Source organism: Mobula hypostoma, chromosome 26 (assembly GCF_963921235.1).
Source record: "Mobula hypostoma chromosome 26, sMobHyp1.1, whole genome shotgun sequence".
In the NCBI taxonomy this organism is placed as follows: domain Eukaryota; kingdom Metazoa; phylum Chordata; class Chondrichthyes; order Myliobatiformes; family Myliobatidae; genus Mobula; species Mobula hypostoma.
The window spans coordinates 5,467,054-5,489,995 of NC_086122.1; the positions used below are offsets into that span (position 1 = coordinate 5,467,054).

The 22,942-nt window shown below is 45.0% G+C and overlaps 1 protein-coding gene across 6 annotated transcripts in view; it reads right to left on the bottom strand.

Annotated features, from left to right (window-relative positions):
- rims3 (regulating synaptic membrane exocytosis 3) overlaps positions 1–22,942 on the bottom strand; it is a 320,769-nt gene that overhangs the window by 12,644 nt on the left and 285,183 nt on the right. For all 6 annotated transcript variants that reach the window (XM_063033771.1, XM_063033774.1, XM_063033772.1 and 3 more), the window contains one exon: positions 16,933–17,034. In XM_063033771.1, the coding sequence (XP_062889841.1) occupies positions 16,933–17,034 (102 nt within the window). The remainder of the gene's footprint in view (positions 1–16,932; positions 17,035–22,942) is intronic.

Sequence of the window (22,942 nt, forward strand, 5' to 3'; positions counted from 1 at the left end):
ACAAAATACTACTCCTCAGGGGTAGTATTTATTTTCTTGCAGGCATGCCTTATGGAGAGCATGTTTTATGAGAATAGGTTGAGTGTACTTTTCTCCTTGGAGCAACAGAGGATGAGAGGTGACCTGATAGAGGTGTATAAGATGGTGAGAGGTGTTGATCATGTGGATAGCCAGAGGCTTTTCCCCAGGGCTGAAAAGGTAAGCATGAGGGGGCACAGTTTTAAGGTGCTTGGAAGTAGGTACAGAGGGGATGTCAGAGGTAAGTTTTTCACACAGAGAGTGGTGAGTGCTTGCAATGCACTGCCAGTGAAGGTGGTAGAGGCGGATACAATAGGATTTTTTTAAGAGACTCTTAGATAGATACATGGAGCTTAGAAAAATAGAGGGCTATGCGGTAGGGAAATTCTAGGCAGTTTCTAGAGTAGGTTACATGGTTGGCACAACATTGTGGGCCAAAGGGCCTGTAATGTGCTGTAGGTTTTCTATGTTTCTATGTTCATTCACAGTAGAACAAAGAAGTGCAGGAGGATCAGTGAAAAACTACACACAAAGACTGAAAAATTGTGCAAATACAAAAAGAAACAAGTAATAATAAATCAATAAACAACTAAATGAGAATATGAGTTGTAGAGTCTTCGAAAGTGAGTCCAAAGGTTGTGTTCAATGATCAGTTTGGTGTTGCGGTGAGTGAAGATATCCACACTGGTTCAGGAGCCTGATGGCTGAAGGGTATTAACTGTTCCTGAGCCTGTGCTGTGGGACCTAAGGCCTGATTGTAGTAGCAAGAAGAGAGCATTGCCTGGATGGTGTGGTCCTTAGTAACAGATGCTACTCTATTGTGGTAGTGCTCTTTGTAGATGTGCTCAACGTTGTGATGAATTGGGCTGTATCCCCCACTTTTGACAGACCTTTCTGTCCCTGGGTATTGGTGTTTCCAGACCAGTCCATGATGCAACCATTCAGGATATTCTCCACTGTGCATCTATATATGTTTGTCAGTCTTAGTGACATGGCGTATCTGTGCAGACTTCTGAGAAGATAGAGTTGCCACTGTGCTTTCTATGACAAATCCTCTGATATGATAACGCGCAGGAATTTAAAGTTACTGACCCTCTCCACTTCCGATCTCCTATTGAGCACTGGCACATGGACCCCCAATTTTGTCCTCCTGTAGTCAATAATCAACTCTTTGCTTTTGATGACATTGAGTGAAGGTGGTTGTGGCACTACTCAGTCAGATTTTCAGACTCCTGGCAGGAGGAAGCTTACCTGGAGCATTTATACTCCATGTAAGCCCCCTCCCATCTTTCCTCATTCAAATCTATTTCCTCCCCGCTGATATTGTCCAGATTTCCCTTCAGTACTGTCAGGATTAACCACTCCCTGTGACTTCCCCCTTCTATCTCTAGGGGGCAGCAGAGTGGCGGAGAGCACACCCACTGCCTCACTGCACCAGGGAGTCGAGCTCAGGTGCTGCCTCTGCGGAGTTTGCACATTCTGCCCTTGGATTACGTGGGTTTTCTCTGGGTGGTCCAGTTGTTAGACTACATTGCCCCTGTTATGTAGGTGAATGAAGGGTGGATACATTGTGATTCATGCCGGATTAGTGTAAAGAGGTGCTGGCTAGTGCATGATGGGCCTGTTTGTGTTCTGTATGACTCTGAAACTCAGTGATTCTATAAGGTGCATATTACATCTACTCTCTCTTCCTATTCTTCCATTCTACCACTAAGAACCTGGGGATATTGGTGTATTGAACACTTGTTTGTTGCTGGTTTATGGTCACTCAATGCAAGTCATCACTCTGGGATTGGCACTCAGTTGACAGCATCCTCATCTTTACACAACATCCAATCCCACTGCATTTCTACTCAAAGAGGATTTAAAGCCCTTGTTATCCATCGTCATGCTGCAGAAAAAAATTATAGTCATCACCTGAACGGACAGCCCACCAGTGTCCCATACGTACTTTTTGTATGTGATGATCTTCTCCACACCAATAAGTATGTCCACAGTCTCCCCCTGCTGCCATGATGAGGTAGCACCTCATATGCCATCTGGGTAGTCTCTGATCTGATGGCATGAACATGGATTTCTCTAAATTCTCTCTGTTTCCCACCCCCCCGCACTGCTTTCACTCATTCTAGTGCCCCCCCACCGCCTTCATGACCTGTCCAGGAGCTCCTTTCGTTCTCCACCTTCTTCCATGGTCCAGTCCTCTCCTATCATATTACTTCTTTTCCAGCCATTTACCTCTTATCACCTCCCTGCTTCTCACATCTTTCCATTTCATCCCCCTCTCACCTGCTTCCCCTCATGTGGTCTCACCCATTACCTGCCAGCTTGTACTACTCCCCCTGCCCCCACATTTTTATTCTGGTTTTTGCTCCCTTTCCTAGTCTCAGCCTGAAATGTTGATAGTTTATTTTGCTCCATAGATGCTGCCTGACCTGCAGAGTTCCTCCAGCATTTTGTGTGTGTTGCATGAGAAGGGGCTCTTGTGTTCACTTGAGCTTTCGGGGAATTCCCAGCTTCTAACTTAAGGATATCTAAACCTGTCATCATCCAAACCAAGTACAATGACCATGTTGATTACAAAATCTGTTGCCCCTGGCTCCTCATCAGCTGTTCTATTGTCCTCTCGGATGCTGATACTTCTTTTCCATGGCATTTATTTGCAAACTCATTGCTCATACTTCACCTTCCAATTATCATCAGAAGCAGGATGTAGTTCTCTCCTGTAGACCTCAAAGTAATGGGAGAATGGATGTTGGACCATTTCATTGGAGTTCTGCGAGGAAGAGGATGTATTGTGGAGAAAGGTGAGTTGATGAATGTATTAAGCTTCCAGAAAGTCTTTGATAAGGTATTCTGCCAAAGATCATTGCAGAAAATAAAAACTACGATGTGGAGGTCAGATGTTGGTGTGGAAAAAAAAATGAGTAGCTAACAGGAACTAAAGTGCAGGCATCAATGCAACTGCCTTGGTTGATTGGTTGCATTGAGTTATATCCCACAGAGGATGGAGCTTGTGGCTGTGGAGCATATAATCTATATACATGAATTGGATGAAGGTATCTCAGATAAGGATGCTAACTTTGCTGTTGACACCAAGATAGGTAGGAAAGTAAGCTGTGAAGAGGACATAAGGAGGTTACAAAGAGCTGAGTATAGGTTACGTGAATGGGCAAAGATTGGGGGAAAGATGCAAAATTGTTCATTTTGTCTAAATGTGAGAGTTTAGAGATGAAAGGGGAGATGAGTACATGACTGGCAAATGACTAGCAAGTAAATGCAGAGAATGTTTAGGGAAGCTAACAGAATTTTATTGTTACAGAAGTAGGGGAGATCACATTTCTGTTCTGTGGGGCATTGGTGGATCCACATCTGGAGTACCATGTACAGAATTTGTCTCTTTATTCAAGGAAAGATGTAAATATAGTGGAAGCAGTCAAACTACTACCGGAATGATTGAGGGTCGTAGCTCTGGAGTTTCTTTCGTTTTAACTTGTAGCTGTTTCCTGTCACCCCTAGAGATTTATGTCCTGTTGATTCAACACTTGTCTCTAGTTGAACTTCTGTGCTTTCTTGTATTGATTGCCTCTTTGACCCAGTCTCTCTGACTGGAGTAACTATGCCCCATCACGGTGTGGTTGGGGCTGCACGACCTGTTCCAGCTCCCACTCCGGTTCCATCACCACACTTTCTCCCTGCTAAGCAGACTTGAGCATCCTCCACTCTGCAAAATTTCCACCCTTTTCTTTGAGAGTTTGTGACAGAGGAGAGCGCTTCCCCAAACCATTCGGCCTCAAATCAGAAAACTGACTCTGTGATGCTCACCCAAACAATGTGAGGCTTGCTTTAAACAATCATATCCACCAGATATCAATGCCTCTTCAGTAAGTGCCATGGGATAGTTCTTTACAATGTTATCAATGGCTACTTAATGAAAATAAAATGAAACGTAAGAGATAAGCATTTCACAGGGCACTTTACAGCTTTCACACAGATGAAAGAAAAAACTCTCTGGAACAACTCACTGGTGGATCTTCATAGATCAGAGTCATTGATAGCCTTTGAGCCCCAAGGTTTATGTCTGATCAGTGTGGTCCCCAATATGTTGATAATGGATGAGTTCAGAATTCTGATTTAATTCTTGTGATTGAGGTGATGATTATCTCTCACTTCTGTAGAACAGGTGTTTCTAACCATTTATTAGCCATGTTCGAATGTTGTCCAGGTTCAGTTGCCAAATGTTCAAAGGGGCTGAAGTATTGTGCAGCTACTCGTGTCATCAACACGTCAAGTAGCTGAAACTGGCCAGGACCACACACTGTCTGAGGAACTGAGTCCGACTGGGCACACACACACCATCTGAGGAACTGAATCTGACTGGTCACACACACCATCTGAGGAACTGAGTCTGACTGGGCACACACACCATCTGAGGAACTGAGTCTGACTGGGCACACACACCATCTGAGGAACTGAATCTGACTGGGCACACACACCATCTGAGGAACTGAGTCTGACTGGGCACACACACCATCTGAGGAACTGAATCTGACTGGGCACACACACCATCTGAGGAACTGAGTCCGACTGGACACACACCGTCTGAGGAACTGAGTCTGACTGGGCACACACACCATCTGAGAAACTGAATCCGACTGGGCACACACACCGTCTGAGGAACTGAGTCCGACTGGACACACACACCATCTGAGAAACTGAGTCCGACTGGGCACACACACCGTCTGAGGAACTGAGTCTGACTGGACACACACACCATCTGAGGAACTGAGTCTGACTGGGCACACACACCATCTGAGGAAATGAGTCTGACTGGGCACACACACCGTCTGAGGAACTGAGTCCGACTGGACACACACCATCTGAGAAACTGAGTCCGACTGGACACACACCGTCTGAGGAACTGAGTCCGACTGGACACACACACCATCTGAGGAACTGAATCTGACTGGACACACACCGTCTGAGGAACTGAGTCTGACTGGACACACACACCATCTGAGGAACTGAGTCTGACTGGGCACACACACCGTCTGAGGAACTGAGTCCGACTGGACACACACACCATCTGAGGAACTGAGTCCGACTGGACACACACACCGTCTGAGGAACTGAGTCCGACTGGACACACACACCATCTGAGGAACTGAATCTGACTGGACACACACCGTCTGAGGAACTGAGTCTGACTGGACACACACACCATCTGAGGAACTGAGTCTGACTGGGCACACACACCGTCTGAGGAACTGAGTCTGACTGGACACACACACCATCTGAGGAACTGAGTCTGACTGGGCACACACACTGTCTGAGGAACTGAGTCCGACTGGACACACACACCGTCTGAGGAACTGAGTCCGACTGGGCACACACACCGTCTGAGGAACTGAGTCCGACTGGACACACACACCGTCTGAGGAACTGAGTCCGACTGGGCACACACACCATCTGAGGAACTGAGTCTGACTGGGCACACACACCATCTGAGGAACTGAATCTGACTGGACACACACCGTCTGAGGAACTGAGTCTGACTGGACACACACACCATCTGAGGAACTGAGTCTGACTGGACACACACACCGTCTGAGGAATTGAATCTGACTGGGCATACACACCATCTGAGGAACTGAGTCTGACTGGACACACACACCGTCTGAGGAATTGAATCTGACTGGGCACACACACCATCTGAGGAATTGAATCTGACTGGGCACACACACCATCTGAGGAACTGAGTCCGACTGGGCACACACACCATCTGAGGAACTGAGTCCGACTGGGCACACACACCATCTGAGGAACTGAGTCCGACTGGACACACACACCATCTGAGGAACTGAGTCCGACTGGGCACACACACCATCTGAGGAACTGAGTCCGACTGGCACACACACCATCTGAGGAACTGAGTCCGACTGGACACACACACCATCTGAGGAACTGAGTCCGACTGGGCACACACACCATCTGAGGAACTGAATCTGCCTGGGCACACACACCATCTGAGGAACTGAATCCGACTGGACACACACACCATCTGAGAAACTGAGTCCGACTGGGCACACACACCGTCTGAGGAACTGAGTCTGACTGGACACACACACCATCTGAGGAACTGAGTCTGACTGGGCACACACACCATCTGAGGAAATGAGTCTGACTGGGCACACACACCGTCTGAGGAACTGAGTCCGACTGGACACACACCATCTGAGAAACTGAGTCCGACTGGACACACACCGTCTGAGGAACTGAGTCCGACTGGACACACACACCATCTGAGGAACTGAATCTGACTGGACACACACCGTCTGAGGAACTGAGTCTGACTGGACACACACACCATCTGAGGAACTGAGTCTGACTGGGCACACACACCGTCTGAGGAACTGAGTCCGACTGGACACACACACCATCTGAGGAACTGAGTCCGACTGGACACACACACCGTCTGAGGAACTGAGTCTGACTGGACACACACACCATCTGAGGAACTGAGTCTGACTGGGCACACACACCGTCTGAGGAACTGAGTCTGACTGGACACACACACCATCTGAGGAACTGAGTCTGACTGGGCACACACACCGTCTGAGGAACTGAGTCCGACTGGACACACACACCGTCTGAGGAACTGAGTCCGACTGGGCACACACACCGTCTGAGGAACTGAGTCCGACTGGACACACACACCGTCTGAGGAACTGAGTCCGACTGGGCACACACACCATCTGAGGAACTGAGTCTGACTGGGCACACACACCATCTGAGGAACTGAATCTGACTGGACACACACCGTCTGAGGAACTGAGTCTGACTGTACACACACACCATCTGAGGAACTGAGTCTGACTGGACACACACACCGTCTGAGGAATTGAATCTGACTGGGCATACACACCATCTGAGGAACTGAGTCTGACTGGACACACACACCGTCTGAGGAATTGAATCTGACTGGGCACACACACCATCTGAGGAATTGAATCTGACTGGGCACACACACCATCTGAGGAACTGAGTCCGACTGGGCACACACACCATCTGAGGAACTGAGTCCGACTGGGCACACACACCATCTGAGGAACTGAGTCCGACTGGCACACACACCATCTGAGGAACTGAGTCCGACTGGACACACACACCATCTGAGGAACTGAGTCCGACTGGGCACACACACCATCTGAGGAACTGAGTCCGACTGGCACACACACCATCTGAGGAACTGAGTCCGACTGGACACACACACCATCTGAGGAACTGAGTCCGACTGGGCACACACACCATCTGAGGAACTGAATCTGCCTGGGCACACACACCATCTGAGGAACTGAATCCGACTGGACACACACACCATCTGAGGAACTGAGTCCGACTGGGCACACACACCATCTGAGGAACTGAATCTGCCTGGGCACACACACCATCTGAGGAACTGAATCTGCCTGGGCACACACACCATCTGAGGAACTGAGTCCGACTGGGCACACACACCATGTGAGGAACTGAATCTGCCTGGGCACACACACCATCTGAGGAACTGAGTCCGACTGGCACACACACCATCTGAGGAACTGAGTCTGACTGGACACACACACCATCTGAGGAACTGAATCTGGCCTGGTCCATAGTCTGTATGAGGAACTGAACCTGGCCTGGTCCACACAGTGTCTGAGGAACTGAATATGGCCAACCCAATGCTATTTGAGCAAATAAAGTAGGTTGGGCCCAAATACTACCTAAGGAACTGAATTTCTTAATGCCCATGGACTTCAAATTTACCAGGGCTCTTTTATCCAACCACAATTATAACCCTCACCTGATCAATCCTCATCAAATCTTACTTACACCATCTTGCACTACAATGGACTTTGTCTTTTTCTTTTAAATCCTAATTGGTTTATTTTGTGTAAAAACTTTATAAAATTTATGTTCAATTTAAGATTTGCACAAAAAGTAATTTTTGATTATAGCTGTACATGCATGTACTTGTAGATGTCAACTTGTACAGGGTGAGTCAACTTTGTGCAGAGTGAGACAACTTTGTGCAGGGTGAGTCAAATTATTCAGGGTGACTCAAATTTGTGCAGAATAAGTCAACTTTGTGCAGAGTGAGACAATTTGTGCAGAGTGAGACAATTTGTGCAGAATGAGTCAACTTTATGCAGGGTGAGTCAATTTTGTACAGGGTGAAATTTCTTTGCACAGAGTGAGTAACCTTTGTGCAGAGTGGGTCATCTTTATGCAGGGTGAATCATCTTTGTGCAGTGAGAGTCAATTTTGTGCAGAATGAGTCAACTTTGTGTAGAGTGAGTCAAGTTTGTGCAGAGTGAGACAACTTTGTGCAGAGTGAGACAACTTTGTGCAGAATGAGTCAACTTTCTGCAAAGTGAGTCAACTTTGTGCATTGAGACAGCACTATATAGAGTGAGTCATCTTTGTGCAGAGTGAGACAGCTCTATGTAGAGTGAGTCATCTTTGTGCAGAGTGAGACAGCTCTATGTAGAGTAAGTCATCTTTGTGCAGAGTGAGACAGCTCTATGTAGAGTGAGTCATCTTTGTGCAGAGTGAGACAGCTCTATGTAGAGTGAGTCATCTTTGTGCAGAGTGAGACAGCTCTATGTAGAGTGAGTCATCTTTGCAGAGTGAGACAGCTCTATGTAGAGTGAGTCATCTTTGTGCAGGGTGAGACAGCTCTATGTAGAGTGAGTCATCTTTGTGCAGAGTGAGACAGCTCTATGTAGAGTGAGTCATCTTTGTGCAGAGTGAGACAGCTCTATGTAGAGTGAGTCATCTTCGTGCAGAGTGAGACAGCTCTATGTAGAGTGAGTCATCTTTGTGCAGAGTGAGACAGTTCTATGTAGAGTGAGTCATCTTTGCACAGGGTGAGTCATCTCTGTGCAGAAAGAGCCAACTTTGTGCAGGGTGGAACTACTTTGTGCAGAGTGAGTCAACTTTGAGTTTTCGCTCTGCTCCTAGTTACAGGAAAGTGGAATATTTGAAAAAAAAAACGGATGATATGATCAGTCCACCCTCTCTGGTACTGAGATAGTGCTTCAGGGTAATCAGAGTTGACTGGAGCCTGGCACAGAGACCTAAAATTTACTAAGCAAAACACAAAGCATTTTAACTGAACACTTATGGTGCTGTTAAAGATTCATTTAAAGATTGAGTAACTGAAAATATTGACAGGTCTGTAGCTGACCAGTCCTTCAGTGTTTGTTTTAAATCGTTGCCCATTGCCATGTGGAATTACTCGCCACAGTGTGATAATCTGCTCCTAAAGTGGTTTCTTTGTTACTCAGCCCAGCCTGTAAGGGACCACTGCTCACACTCTCACAAGGGGTTTAGATATGTAGATGCAATCTACGCAAATTTGTAGTTAATTGATGGTCTTGGAGAATATTTACATCAACTCCCAGTTCCTTGTGAAGTTATACTTGTTTGTGCAGGGTAAAACTTGAGAAAACAAGTGAGAGGTGAGTGACATTTTAGTTAGTAATGTGAGTAATCACTAGGACTTGTTCATTTGTTAATTCAGTTAAAGCTTGAAATATCCATCAGGAGGAATTATGGTCCACTCGTTCAAAAAGCAGGACACCTGACCTCACAATCCACACCATTATGACCTTGCGCTTTATCGTCTGCCTTCACTGTACTTCTCTGTAACACTTTATTCTGCATTCTGTTATTGTTTTTCTTGTACTACCTCAATTCAGGTGTGATGAAATGATCTGAATTTATGGAAAGTCTTTTGATGTAACAATAATTTACCAAATCTCATTTACCAATTAGAAGTTATGTTGAATGTCTTTTTACCTTGCACTTAACAGTAATGCCTTAAAACGTGGTGCATTTAGCCATGACACTGAATGTGATGCTTTAGTGCAGTGGTTCTCAAAGTGGGTGATATCGCCCCAGGCCCGGGAGGGACGTGAGTTTCTAAGGGGATGATAAAGATAGGGGAATCAGTGGGGGGGGGGGGTTCAGTAGCAAGGGGGCAGCTGAGGGATTACAGGTTTAAGAAGTAAAATACTTAAAATAAGCATTTGATTCTCAGTGCCTCATAATTGATTACAATAATCATATAATCACCTCATCTCTTGCTAGATCACTGTTCTCTTAGACTTTGCTCAAAACATTATAATTTTTGAAGAGCAATGTGATATTTCTGCATTTGGTATATCATGAGAAATCTGAACTGCCCAGCCCTCACATTATTGCCATTCACGGCTATAGTAGAGTGTTAGCTAATGTAACTCCCATACTCTAATCACACAGTGGCACAATTGCTGTGAATTAGAATATGGTGTTTAATGGGGTAAAGTTCAGAATCTGCCCTTTCAGATGGTCTTGACCACATTTGAAGGCTCCTTGAACATTTGAAGAGAATACACTCTAATAAAGCAAACAAGAACTTGTCTTATTTTCAGGAATGGAAAACACTTCAAAACATGTTTGTCAGCAGTTCACAACAACCAGTGATGGTTTACATGCTGCATGCATTAATGAATATGATTTAGTTGGGATCACAGAGACATGGCTCCAGGGTGACCAAGGATGGGAGCTCAACATTCATGGATATTCAATATTCAGGAGGAATAGACATGAAAGAAAAGGAGGTGGGGTGGCGTTGCTGGTTAGAGAGGAGATTAACGCAATAGAAAGGAAGGACATAAGCCGGGAAGATGTGGAATCGATATGGGTAGAGCTGCATAACACTAAGGGGCAGAAAACGCTGGTGGGAGTTGTGTACAGGCCACCTAACAGTAGTAGTGAGGTTGGGGACAGTATTAAACAGGAAATTAGAAATGTGTGCAATAAAGGAACAGCAGTTATAATGGGTGACTTCAATCTACATGTAGATTGGGTGAACCAAATTGGTAAGGGTGCTGAGGAAGAGGATTTCTTGGAATGTATGCGGGATGGTTTTTTGAACCAACATGTCGAGGAACCAATTAGACAGCAGGCTATTCTAGACTGGGTATTGAGCAATGAGGAAGGGTTAATTAGCAATCTTGTCGTGAGAGGCCCCTTGGGTAAGAGTGACCATAATATAGTGGAATTCTTCATTAAGATGGAGAGTGACATAGTTAATTCAGAAACAAAGGTTCTGAACTTAAAGAAGGGTAACTTTGAAGGTATGAGACGTGAATTAGCTAAGATAGACTGGCAAATGACACTTAAAGGATTGATGGTGGATACGCAATGGCAAGCATTTAAAGATCGCATGGATGAACCACAACAATTGTTCATCCCAGTTTGGCAAAAGAATAAATCAAGGAAGGTAGTGCACCCGTGGCTGACAAGGGAAATTAGGGATAGTATCAATTCCGAAGAAGAAGCATACAAATTAGCCAGAAAAAGTGGCTCACCTGAGGACTGGGAGAAATTCAGAGTTCAGCAGAGGAGGACAAAGGGCTTAATTAGGAAGGGGAAAAAAGATTATGAGAGAAAACTGGCAGGGAACATAAAAACTGACTGTAAAAGCTTTTATAGATATGTGAAAAGAAGAAGATTGGTTAAGACAAATGTAGGTCCCCTACAGACAGAAATGGGCGAATTGATTATGGGGAGCAAGGACATGGCAGACCAACTGAATAATTACTTTGGTTCTGTCTTCATTAAGGAGGACATAAATAATCTCCCGGAAATAGTAGGGGACAGAGAGTCCAGTGAGATGGAGGAACTGAGGGAAATACATGTTAGTAGGGAAGTGGTGTTAGGTAAATTGAAGGGGTTAAAGGCAGATAAATCCCCAGGGTCAGATGGTCTGCATCTCAGAGTGCTTAAGGAAGTAGCCCAAGAAATAGTGGATGCATTAGTGATAATTTTTCAAAACTATTTAGATTCTGGACTAGTTCCTGAGGATTGGAGGGTGGCTAATGTAACCCCACTTTTTAAAAGAGGAGGGAGAGAGAAACCAGGGAATTATAGATCGGTTAGCCTAACATCGGTGGTGGGGAAACTGCTAGAGTCAGTTATCAAAGATGTGATAACAGCACATTTGGAAAGCGGTGAAATCATCGTCAAAATCAGCATGGATTTGTGAAAGGAAAATCATGTCTGACGAATCTCATAGAATTTTTTGAGGATGTAACTAGTAGAGTGGATAGGGGAGAACCAGTGGATGTGGTATATTTGGATTTTCAAAAGGCTTTTGACAAGGTCCCACACAGGAGATTAGTATGCAAACTTAAAGTACACGGTATTGGGGGTAAGGTATTGATGTGGATAGAGAGTTGGTCGGCAGACAGGAAGCAAAGAGTGGGAATAAACGGGACCTTTTCAGAATGGCAGGCAGTGCCTAGTGGGGTACCGCAAGGCTCAGTGCTGGGATCCCAGTTGTTTACAATATTTATTAATGACTTGGATGAGGGAATTAAATGCAGCATCTCCAAGTTTGCGGATGACACGAAGCTGGGCGGCAGTGTTAGCTGTGAGGAGGATGCTAAGAGGATGCAGGGTGACTTGGATAGGTTAGGTGAGTGGGCAAATTCATGGCAGATGCAATTTAATGTGGATAAATGTGAAGTTATCCACTTTGGTGGCAAAAACAGGAAAATAGATTATTATCTGAATGGTGGCCGATTAGGAAAAGGGGAGGTGCAACGAGACCTGGGTGTCATTATACACCAGTCATTGAAAGTGGGCATGCAGGTACAGCAGGCGGTGAAAAAGGCGAATGGTATGCTGGCATTTATAGCAAGAGGATTCGAGTACAGGAACAGGGAGGTACTACTGCAGTTGTACAAGGCCTTGGTGAGACCACACCTAGAGTACTGTGTGCAGTTTTGGTCCCCTAATCTGAGGAAAGACATCCTTGCCATAGAGGGAGTACAAAGAAGGTTCACCAGATTGATTCCCGGGATGGCAGGACTTTCATATGATGAAAGACTGGATGAACTAGGCTTATACTCGTTGGAATTTAGAAGATTGAGGTGGGATCTGATTGAAACGTATAAAATCCTAAAGGGATTGGACAGGCTAGATGCAGGAAGATTGTTCCCGAGGCCAGTTCATTGGCTATATTTAAGAGGGAGTTAGATATGGCCCTTGTGGCTATGGGGATCAGGAGGTATGGAGAGAAGGCAGGTAAAGGGTTCTGAGTTGGATGATCAGCCATGATCATATTGAATGGCGGTGCAGGCTCGAAGGCCCAAATGGCCTACTCCTGCACCTATTTTCTATGTTTCTATGTTTCTATGTAACATTTCATTGTTTATTGTTAAGTCTGGAGAGCCCCATACGAACGGATAAGAACTAATTCAAACAGCAGTTAGGGAGGGTTTGAGAACAGTTTTGCATAAGTCACTGGACCAAATAATTAAAGTACTTCTACGCAGCGACATCTCTGATCAAAGACAAACAGATGAAATGTCTGAGAATGTGGAAGACACATTGTGCAACATACTTAGAACAACCGAATTTGCTCTGCAGTTGGATAAGTCAACTTTTCCAGGCAACAAATGCATATCTTTGCATCTTGGTTAATGTTCCTCTCATGAAAGATGAAAGCACGGTTCAAGAGTTGTAACTTGCAAGGAGATTAGAAACTGATCCAAAGCAGGAGCTTCATTTTGGGCTGTTGAGCAATTTTTCAAAGAGAAGGGCATTCCACTCATTAATATTCTTGCTTGTGCAATAGATTGGGGACCACCAATAACAGGACACCACTGTGGGGTTGTCACCTTCTTGGAAAAACGCTGTGCTTAACATATTTACCATTCACTGTGTAATTCCCAGGTGACATCTCATTGCACAAAAACCTACATGACTGGCTAGACAAATCATGAAATCCTGTTAAGCAGTGGTAAATAAAATCAGTCCTGTGCTCGTACTGCTCAACTATTTTGAGAGACTCATAGGAGTGATGAAGAGTTTGAACACTTGCTATTGCACACGGAAATCAGATGGCTCTCAAAAAAAAATGCCCGATACACAATGATGTCGTGAATAGTCGTACTAATAATGTACACTCGAAAACTGTTGATGAAAATTGTTTTTACTGTAATTAAATGAAGAAATAATTTTATTGTAGCTTTAAATAGATTTGAATAATTTTTGCAATTATTTGTCACTGCTTTAAACTTGCAGTTTCTATTTGCTTTCGCTGTGCATTGTAAAGCAGGATACCGTGTAATCGTTACGTAATGGCTGCAAAGCGAGAGGGGGCACTGAGGACGTGGTCTCGGAGCCAAGGGTTGTGGTAACCCTAAAAAGTTTGGGAACCACTGCTTTAAGAGTGTGAGAACAGATCAATCCCCTGGCCTGACATGGGGCTGTCAAGTACAGATTTCCATCCATATGCAACTCTACCTGAGCCACACCAGTAATTGCCTTTTTCCCCAGGGAATTCTCTGAGAGCAACAACTGAAACTACGTAACCGGTCAGTATTACACTGCTGTTTGTGTGAGGTCATTTGAACAGATAACCATTAGACCTGGAGGTTGTGAAGAATTCTGTGTAAATGTAATTCTTTCTTTCACAGACTTAAGAACATAGAACATAGAAAACTTACTGCACAATACAGGCCCTTCGGCCCACAAAGCTGTGTAGAACATATCCTAACATTAGAAATTACCTCGGGTTACCCAGAGCCCTCTATTTTTCTAAGCTCCATGTACCTGTCCAGGAGTCTCTTAAAATACCCTGTCATACCCACCTCCACCACTGTCGCCAGCAGCCCATTCCATGCATTCACATCTCTCTGCATAAAAAAAATTACCCCTTACATTTCCTCTGTACCTACTTCCAAGTACCTTAAAACTATGCCCTCTCCTGCTAGCCATTTCAGCCCTGGGAAAAAGCCTCTGACTATCCACACGATCAATGCCTCTCATCATCTTATACACCTCTATCAGGTCACCTCTTATCCTCCGTCGCTCCAAGGAGAAACGGCCGAGTTCTCTCAACCTATTCTCATAAGACATGCTCCCCAATCCAGGCAACATTCTTGTAAGTCCCCACTACACCTTTTCTATGGTTTCCACATCCTTCCTATAGTGAAGCGACCAGAACTGAGCACAATACTCCAAGTGGGGTCTGACCAGGGTCCTGTATAGCTGCAACATTACCTCTCGGCTCCTAAACTCAATCCCACGATTGATGAAGGCCAATGCACTGTATGCTTTCTTAACCACAGAGTCAACCCGCGCAGCAGCTTTGAGTGTCCTGTGGACTCAGACCCCAAGATCCCTCTGATCCTCCACACCGAAAAGAGTCTCACCATTAATACTATATTCTGTCATCATACTTGACCCACCAAAATGAACCACCTCACACTTATCTGGGTTGAACTCCATCTGCCACTTCTCAGCCCAGTTTTGCATCCTATCAATATCCCACTGTAACCTCTGACAGCTTTCCACACTATCCACAACACCTCCAACCTTTGTGTCATCAGCAAATTTACTAACCCATCCCTCCACCTCCTCATCCAGGTCATTTATAAAAATCACGAAGAGTAGTGGTCCTAGAACAGATCCCTGAGGCACACCACTGGTAACCGACCTCCATGCAGAATATGACCTGTCTACAATCACCCATGCCTTCTGTGGGCAAGCCAGTTCTGCATCCACAATGCAATGTCCTCTTGGATCTCATGCCTCCTTACTTTCTCAATAAGCTTTGCATGGTGTACTTTATCAAATGCCTTGCTGAAATCTATATACACTACATCTACTGCTCTACCTTCATCAATGTGTTTAGTCACATCCTCAAAAAATTCAATCAGGCTAGTAATGCACGACCTGCCTTTGACAAAGCCCTGCTGATTATTCCTAATCATATTATACCCCTCCAAATGTTCATAAATCCTGCCTCTCAGGATCTTCACCATCAACTTACCAACCACTGAAGTAAGACTCACTGGTCTATAATTTCCTGGGCTGTTCCACTCCCTTTCTTGAATAAGGGAACAACATCCACAACCCTCCAATCCTCCAGAACCTCACCCGTCCCCATTGATGATGCAAAGATCATCGCCAGAGGCTCAGCAATCTCCTCCCTTGCACCCCCACAGTAGCCTGGGGTACATCTCATACGGTCCCGGTGACTTATCCAACTTGATGCTTTCCAAAAGCTCCTGCAACCTTTAAATGCAGGAGCATCTATTAAGATGCAACCTTTGGATAGAGTAGAATGCAAAATACATTAAATGATAATATTTTAAAGAAAAACAATCATTTGTGCAAAGATTACAGCTGTACACACTCATCACCTGCAGCTTTGTATATGAAATTCATGATAATTAAGAGACCATGAATAAATGGAAAAAATAGTATTGCATTAGTGTGATTAATACAAATGAAATTTGATCCAATGGGATTTCATATCACGGCAGACTGATCTGTTTGTAATCCCGTGGAATTATATTGAATGGTAAATGGTTTAATCCATTGGATTCTGCACAATGGGAGTGAATGGACTAGAATTTAATGAACATCAGTTGAACGATGGTAGTGAATGGGAAGTTTAATTCCCTGGATACTGTACACTGGGAGTGAATGGAAAGGAGCATTGGCCAATGAAATTCTATGCAGCGGGATCAGGATGGGTGGGATGTAGGTTGTCCCACTGGGGTTCAATGCATCCAATAAGAATATGAAGACAAAGGTTCTGTGTAAACAGTGAGCTTGCTGCTGCAAGTGTTACTGCAAAAGGCTGCAGATGACACAGGCAATTGTGTTCTTTTTTGGACAATTACATCAACGTTGCTACCAGTGATGGATCTGCAGAGCTTGGCTCACCAGTGTCAGAAAACAGGTTAATGTGCTTAACTTTTACCACTTCCGAGTGACAGACTAACCTCTGCTCCCCCGACAGGACTCAGCAACACCGCAGTGACCAGTGCGAGAAGCTGGTAAAGTCTGAGCCTTGCAGGCACCTACCTGGCAGAGCTTTCGTGCCAGGCTTCGGAGTCAGTCCTCGGGCTTGGATGATTTCCACCTCAAGCTGCCCGCTCCGATCAGCCATACCAATGTGGATATCACCTGTGGCAAGGTGATACAGTCAATCAGTGGTCTCAACCATTTCATATCAGCTTGTTAAAGTTCTCAGAACTATCAGCAAAAATGCCACGTCCTTTATTAGATCCCACCCGCCACCTCTCCTCTACGCTAGAACACAGAGCCGACAGCTTGGGACAGGCCCTTTGGCATACAGCGTTAAACTGACCTCTTCACCGACTCCAACCCTTCACTCCTACTCATCGCTCCACTCTCTTATGTGCCCATATATGAGTTTCTTAAAAGTCCCTAATATAAAGAGTGTATGGAACTGGAGGAGATAGCAGAGGTACTTAAGGGGTACTTTGCTTCAGTATTCACTACGGAAAAGGATCTTGGTGATTATAGGGATTACTTACAGTGGACTGAAAAGCTTGAGCATGTAGATATTAAGAAAGAGGATGTGCTGGAGCATTTGGAAAGCATCAAATTGGATAAGTCTCCGGGACTGGATGAGATGTACCCCAGGCTACCTTGGGAAGCGAGGGAGGAGATTGCTGAGCCTCTGGCGATGATCGTTGCATCATTAATGGGGATGGGAGAGGTTCCGGAGGATTGGTGGGCTGTGGATGTTGCTCCATTATTCAGGAAAGGGAGTAGAGATAGCCCAGGAAATTATAGACCAGTGAGTCTTACTTCAGTGGTTGGTAAGTTGATGGAGAAGATCCTGAGAGGCAGGATTTATGAACATTTGGAGAGGTATAATATGATTAGGAATAGTCAGCATGGCCTTGTCAAAGGCAGGTCGTGCCTTACTAGCCTGGTTGAATTTTTTGAGGATGTGACTAAACACATTGATGAAGGAAGAGCAGTAGATGTAGTGTATATGGATTTCAGCAAAGCATTTGATAAGGTACACCATGCAAGGCTTATTGAGAAAGTAAGGAGGCATGGGATCCAAGGGGACATTGCTTTGTGTATCCAGAACTGGCTTGCCCACAGAAGGCAATGGGTGGTTGTAGACGGGTCATAATCTGCATGGAGGTCGGTGTGCCTCAGGGATCTGTTCTGGGACCCTTACTCTTCGTGATTTTTATAAATGACCTGGATGAGGAGGTGGAGGGATGGATTAGTAAATTTGCTGATGACACAAAGGTTGGGGGTGTTGTGGATAGTATGGAGGGCTGTCAGAGGTTACAGCTGGACATTGATAGGATGCAAAACTGGGCTGAGAAGTGGCAGATGGAGTTCAACCCAGGTAAGTGTGAGGTGGTTCATTTTGGTAGGTCAAATATGATGGCAGAAAATAGTACTAATGGTGAGACTCTTGACAATGTGGAGGATCCGAGGGATCTTGGGGTTCAAGTCCATTGGACACTCAAAGCAGCTGCACAGGTTGACTCTGTGGCTAAGAAGGCATATGGTGCATTGGCCCTCATCAATCGTGGGATTGAGTTTAGGAGCCGAGAGGTAATGTTGCAGCTATATAGGACCCTGGTCAGACCTCACTTAGAGTATTGTGCTCAGTTCTGGTCGTCTCACTATAGGAAGGATGTGGAAACCATAGAAAGTGTCCAGAGGGTATTTACAAGGATGTTGCCTGGATTGGGGAGCATGCCTTATGAGAATAGGTTGAGCGAACTTGGCCTTTTCTCCTTGGAGCGACAGAGGATGAGAGGTGACTTGATAGAGGTGTATAAGATGATGAGAGGCATTGATCGTGTGGATAGTCAGAGGCTTTTTCCCAGGGCTAAAATGGCTAGCACGAGAGGGCACAGTTTTAAGGTGCTTGGAAGTAGGTACCAGGGGAGGTGTCAGGGGTAAGTTTTTTACGCAGAGTGTGGTGAGTGTTTGGAATGGGTTGCCGGCGACAGTGGTGGAGGTGGAAACGATAGGGTCTTCTCAGAGACTCCTGGACAGGTACATGGAGCTCAGAAAAATAGAGGGCTATGGGTAACCCTAGGTGATTTCTAAGGTAAGGACATGTTCATCACAGCTTTGTGGGCCGAGAGGCCTGTATTGTGCTGTACGTTTTCCATGTTTGTATGTTTCTAAAACATTGGCACAACCTTGTGGGCTGAAAGACCTGTACTGTGCTGTAATATTGTATGTTCTATACCCAACTTCAAAATAAATTTATTATCAAAGTACATACTGTATATGTCACCACGAGGCTCATTTTCTTGCAGGCATTCACAGTAGAACAGAGAAATCCAATAAAATCAAGGGAAAACAACACACTAACAGAGACTGACAAACAACCAAGGTGCAAAAGAAGACAAACTGTGTCAATACAATAAATAAATAAATAAATTACACAGAGAATTTGAGTTGTAGAGTCCTTGAAAGTGAGTTCATAGGTTGTTGAAGCAGTTCAGAGTTGGGGTTATCCACACTGGTTCAGGGGCCTGATGGTTGGGGGGTAATAACTGTTCCTGAAGCTGCTGGTGTGGGATCTAAGGCTCCTGTTCCTTCTTCCTAATGTCAGCAGCGAGAAGACGGCACAGAAAGCGAGGGTCTTTGATAATGGATGCTGTTTTATTGCGGCAGCCCTCCTTGGAGGTGTGCTCAATGGTGGGGAGGGCTTTGACTGTGATGGATTGGGCTGTATACACCACTTTTTGAAGGCTTTTTCCATTCTAGGGCATTGTTGTTTCTGTTATGCAACCAGAACTTTCCACTCTGCATCTATAGAAGTTTGTCAATGTTTTCGATGATGTGCCGAACCTGCGTGGACCTCTATGAAAGCAGAGGTGCTGTCATGCTTTTTTGCAATGGCATTTATGGGCTGGTCCCAGGACAGAATTCTCTGATATGATAACGCCAAGGAATTTAAAGTTAGTATCCCCCTCCTCTTCCAATCCCCTAATGAGGAATAGCACATGTACTACCGGTTTCTTCACCTGTAGCTGACAATCAGCTCTTTAGGTTTGAGTGAGAGGTTGTTGTTGTGGCACCATTCAAACACTAGAAAAATGGAGGACCGGGGGGAAGGAGGAGTTGATCTTAGAGGAGATTAAAAGGCTGGCAGGACATTTTGGGCTGAAGGGCCTGTGATATGCTGGGATGTCCTGCATTCTACGTTCTGATATCCCTGATGAATCGACTGTGTGATAGCAGAAACGTGCCAATTGATGATATTGACCTTGATTACTGCCGCAGTCTTAAACTTTCTCCTCTCTCCCTGCAAACCTCTGCACTTCGACTGTTTACTCTTCTCTACAGACGCAGCCTGACTTGCAGAGCTCCTGTAACATTTTGTGTGTGTTGCTCTGGATTGCCAGCATCTGCAGAATGTCTTGTGTTTATTCACTTCCATAGTAGCTGCCTGACCTGCTGAGTTCCTCCATCATTTTGTGTGTGTTGCTCTGGATTTCCAGCATCTCTTGTGTTTATAACTTCCACACTTAACAGGTTCACGGTGAAATGGAAAGGTCGGATTATTCACCTCATCCACAGATCCAGCAAGCGTTCAGACAGAGTGAACAAGGAGAAAACTGGCAGGAGAGTGCTTAAACAAAGGACAAGTGATTTTAAAAGTGTTGAAATCACAGGAAGTATTCTTTAGCAATGAATTACTGTGATCTGGGGTGTACTATCTGTGAGGCTGGTGGGATCAGATTCATTCATCACCTGCAACTGAAGCTGCAGCTGAATAAGTACTCAGAAAGTGAGGATGGGAGAGCGAGGATAAACCAGCACATTCACAATGCTTCACAATCCTAACAGCCTTTGATTGGTAAGGATCAAAGTGTTAATCTCAGTGCAGAGACAGGCAGTGGTCAAGGTTCTAAATGAATACAACTCACCAAGGAGAGGCATGTGGGAGATACTGGGTTCAGGAAGGGCTACAGTGGATAACCTGGAGCTGGTCAGTATTGAGAAGGAGGAGGTGTAGATATCATAGACCTCATTACAGTTGATAAGTCCCCAGGACCCCATGGAATCTATCGCAGGATGAGAAACAAGGAAATGAGGAAGCTAGGGTGCTGTCAGAGACTTTCCTGCATCTTTGATAGCTACAGGTGACTGTCAGAGGCTGGAGATAGCTAATGTTCTTGTTTTACATCAGACGGGCAGCTGCGACAAGCCAGGCTTGCAAGCCAGTAAACCATATATCCGTGGCAGGGAAATTATTGGAAGAAATCCTAAGGGATAGGATGTACGTACATTCGGAAAGGCAGTGACTGATTAGGGTTAGTGGAGGGAAAATCATGCCTCACTAATTTCATTGAATTCTTGGAGAGGTAACAAAGAAGGTTAACGAAGGCAGAGTGAGACATTGTCTACATTGAATACAGTCAGGTAGTTGACAAGATCCCACATGAAAGGCTGGTCCAAAAGGTTAAGGCACAAGGATACTGTGGTGAGCTGGTTAATTGGTTTTGTGATGAGAGACAGGTGTTGGTGGTTGGAAGGACAGAAGTCTGTGAGCACAAGATCAGTGATGTATGTTAATGACCACAGCAGAAATAATTAGCAACATGCACAAAGTGCTGGAGGACTTTAGCAGGTCAGGCAGACCTGTGGAAAGGAATAAACATGGGTGCTCCAGGCCAAGACTCTTCTTCAGGACTGGAAAGCAAGAATGGAAACGCCAGAAGGAATTCATGAATGGTTTGCAGCTGACATAAAAATAGCTGGTTTTGGATAGCAAGGACAGTTGTCTCAGGCTATAGTGGACTATAGATCAGATAGAAAGTGCTGGGTGGACTGTGGGCAGATAGAGTTCAATCCCAACAAGTGCAAGGTTATACATTTTAGTGAGTGAAATAACGGAAAGACGTGTATCGTAAAGAGAAGGGACCTAAGGAATATTAATGAATAGAGAGATCTTGGGGTTCAAGGCAAATGAAGAAGGCCTAAGTCGGGCATAGAATTAAAGAGTTATGATGTTACATTGCAACTTCGTGAAATGTTGGTAAGATGGCACTGGAATGTTGTGTGCAGTTCTGATTCGCGTGTGATTGAGATGGGGAGAGTGTGGTGGAGGTTCATTGGGAACTGAAGGACTATGGCTGAGGGGGGAGAGTGGACAGGTTGGGTAGTGAAGAAGGCTGAGAGGTGATCTGATGAAAATATATAAGATTATGAGAGGGATAGATGGATGGATAAGGTAGATGGTAAAAATCTTTTCCCTGTGGTTATGATATCAGATAGAAGCAGGCAGAGGTTAAAGGAGTTTTAAAGGGAATTTGTGGATAAAGTGTTTTTGCACAGAGAATGGTGGATATCTGGAACTCATTCCCTGATGAGGTACTATGACTATGTTAGACAAGCAGTTAAACAGATGAACGTCTAATGCAGACAGATGGGATTAGAGTAGGTCTGCATGGACTTGGTGGAGTAAAGCAACACACATCAAAGTTGCTGGTGAACGCAGCAGGCCAGGCAGCATCTCTAATCTCTAGGAAGAGGTACAGTCGACATTTCAGGCCGAGACCTTCGTCAGGACTAACTGAAGGAAGAGTGAGTAAGGGATTTGAAAGTGGGAGGGGGAGGGGGAGATCCAAAATGATAGGAGAAGACAGGAGGGGGAGGGATGGAGCCGAGAGCTGGACAGGTGATAGGCAAAAGGGATACGAGAGGATCATGGGACAGGAGGTCCGGGAAGAAAGACGGGGGTGGGGGGGGGACCCAGAGGATGGGCAAGAGGTATATTCAGAGGGACAGAGGGAGAAAAAGGAGAGTGAGAGAAAGAATGTGTGTATAAAAGTAAGTAACAGATGGGGTAAGAGGGGGAGTAAAGCATTGGTTTCTGTACTGTACGATCCCATGAGTTTATGACTCTCTCAGATGCTTCAATATAAACTGCACACACGTTGGAGTTAAGAACAGAAGCTTATTTTCCGGAAGAAGATGGTACCAGCAAACAAAGTGACCAAGGGCGACATGCTCCAGATGGGTCACAAATCTACTTTCATTTCTTTTACGTTGTCTTTTTCTTTCAAAT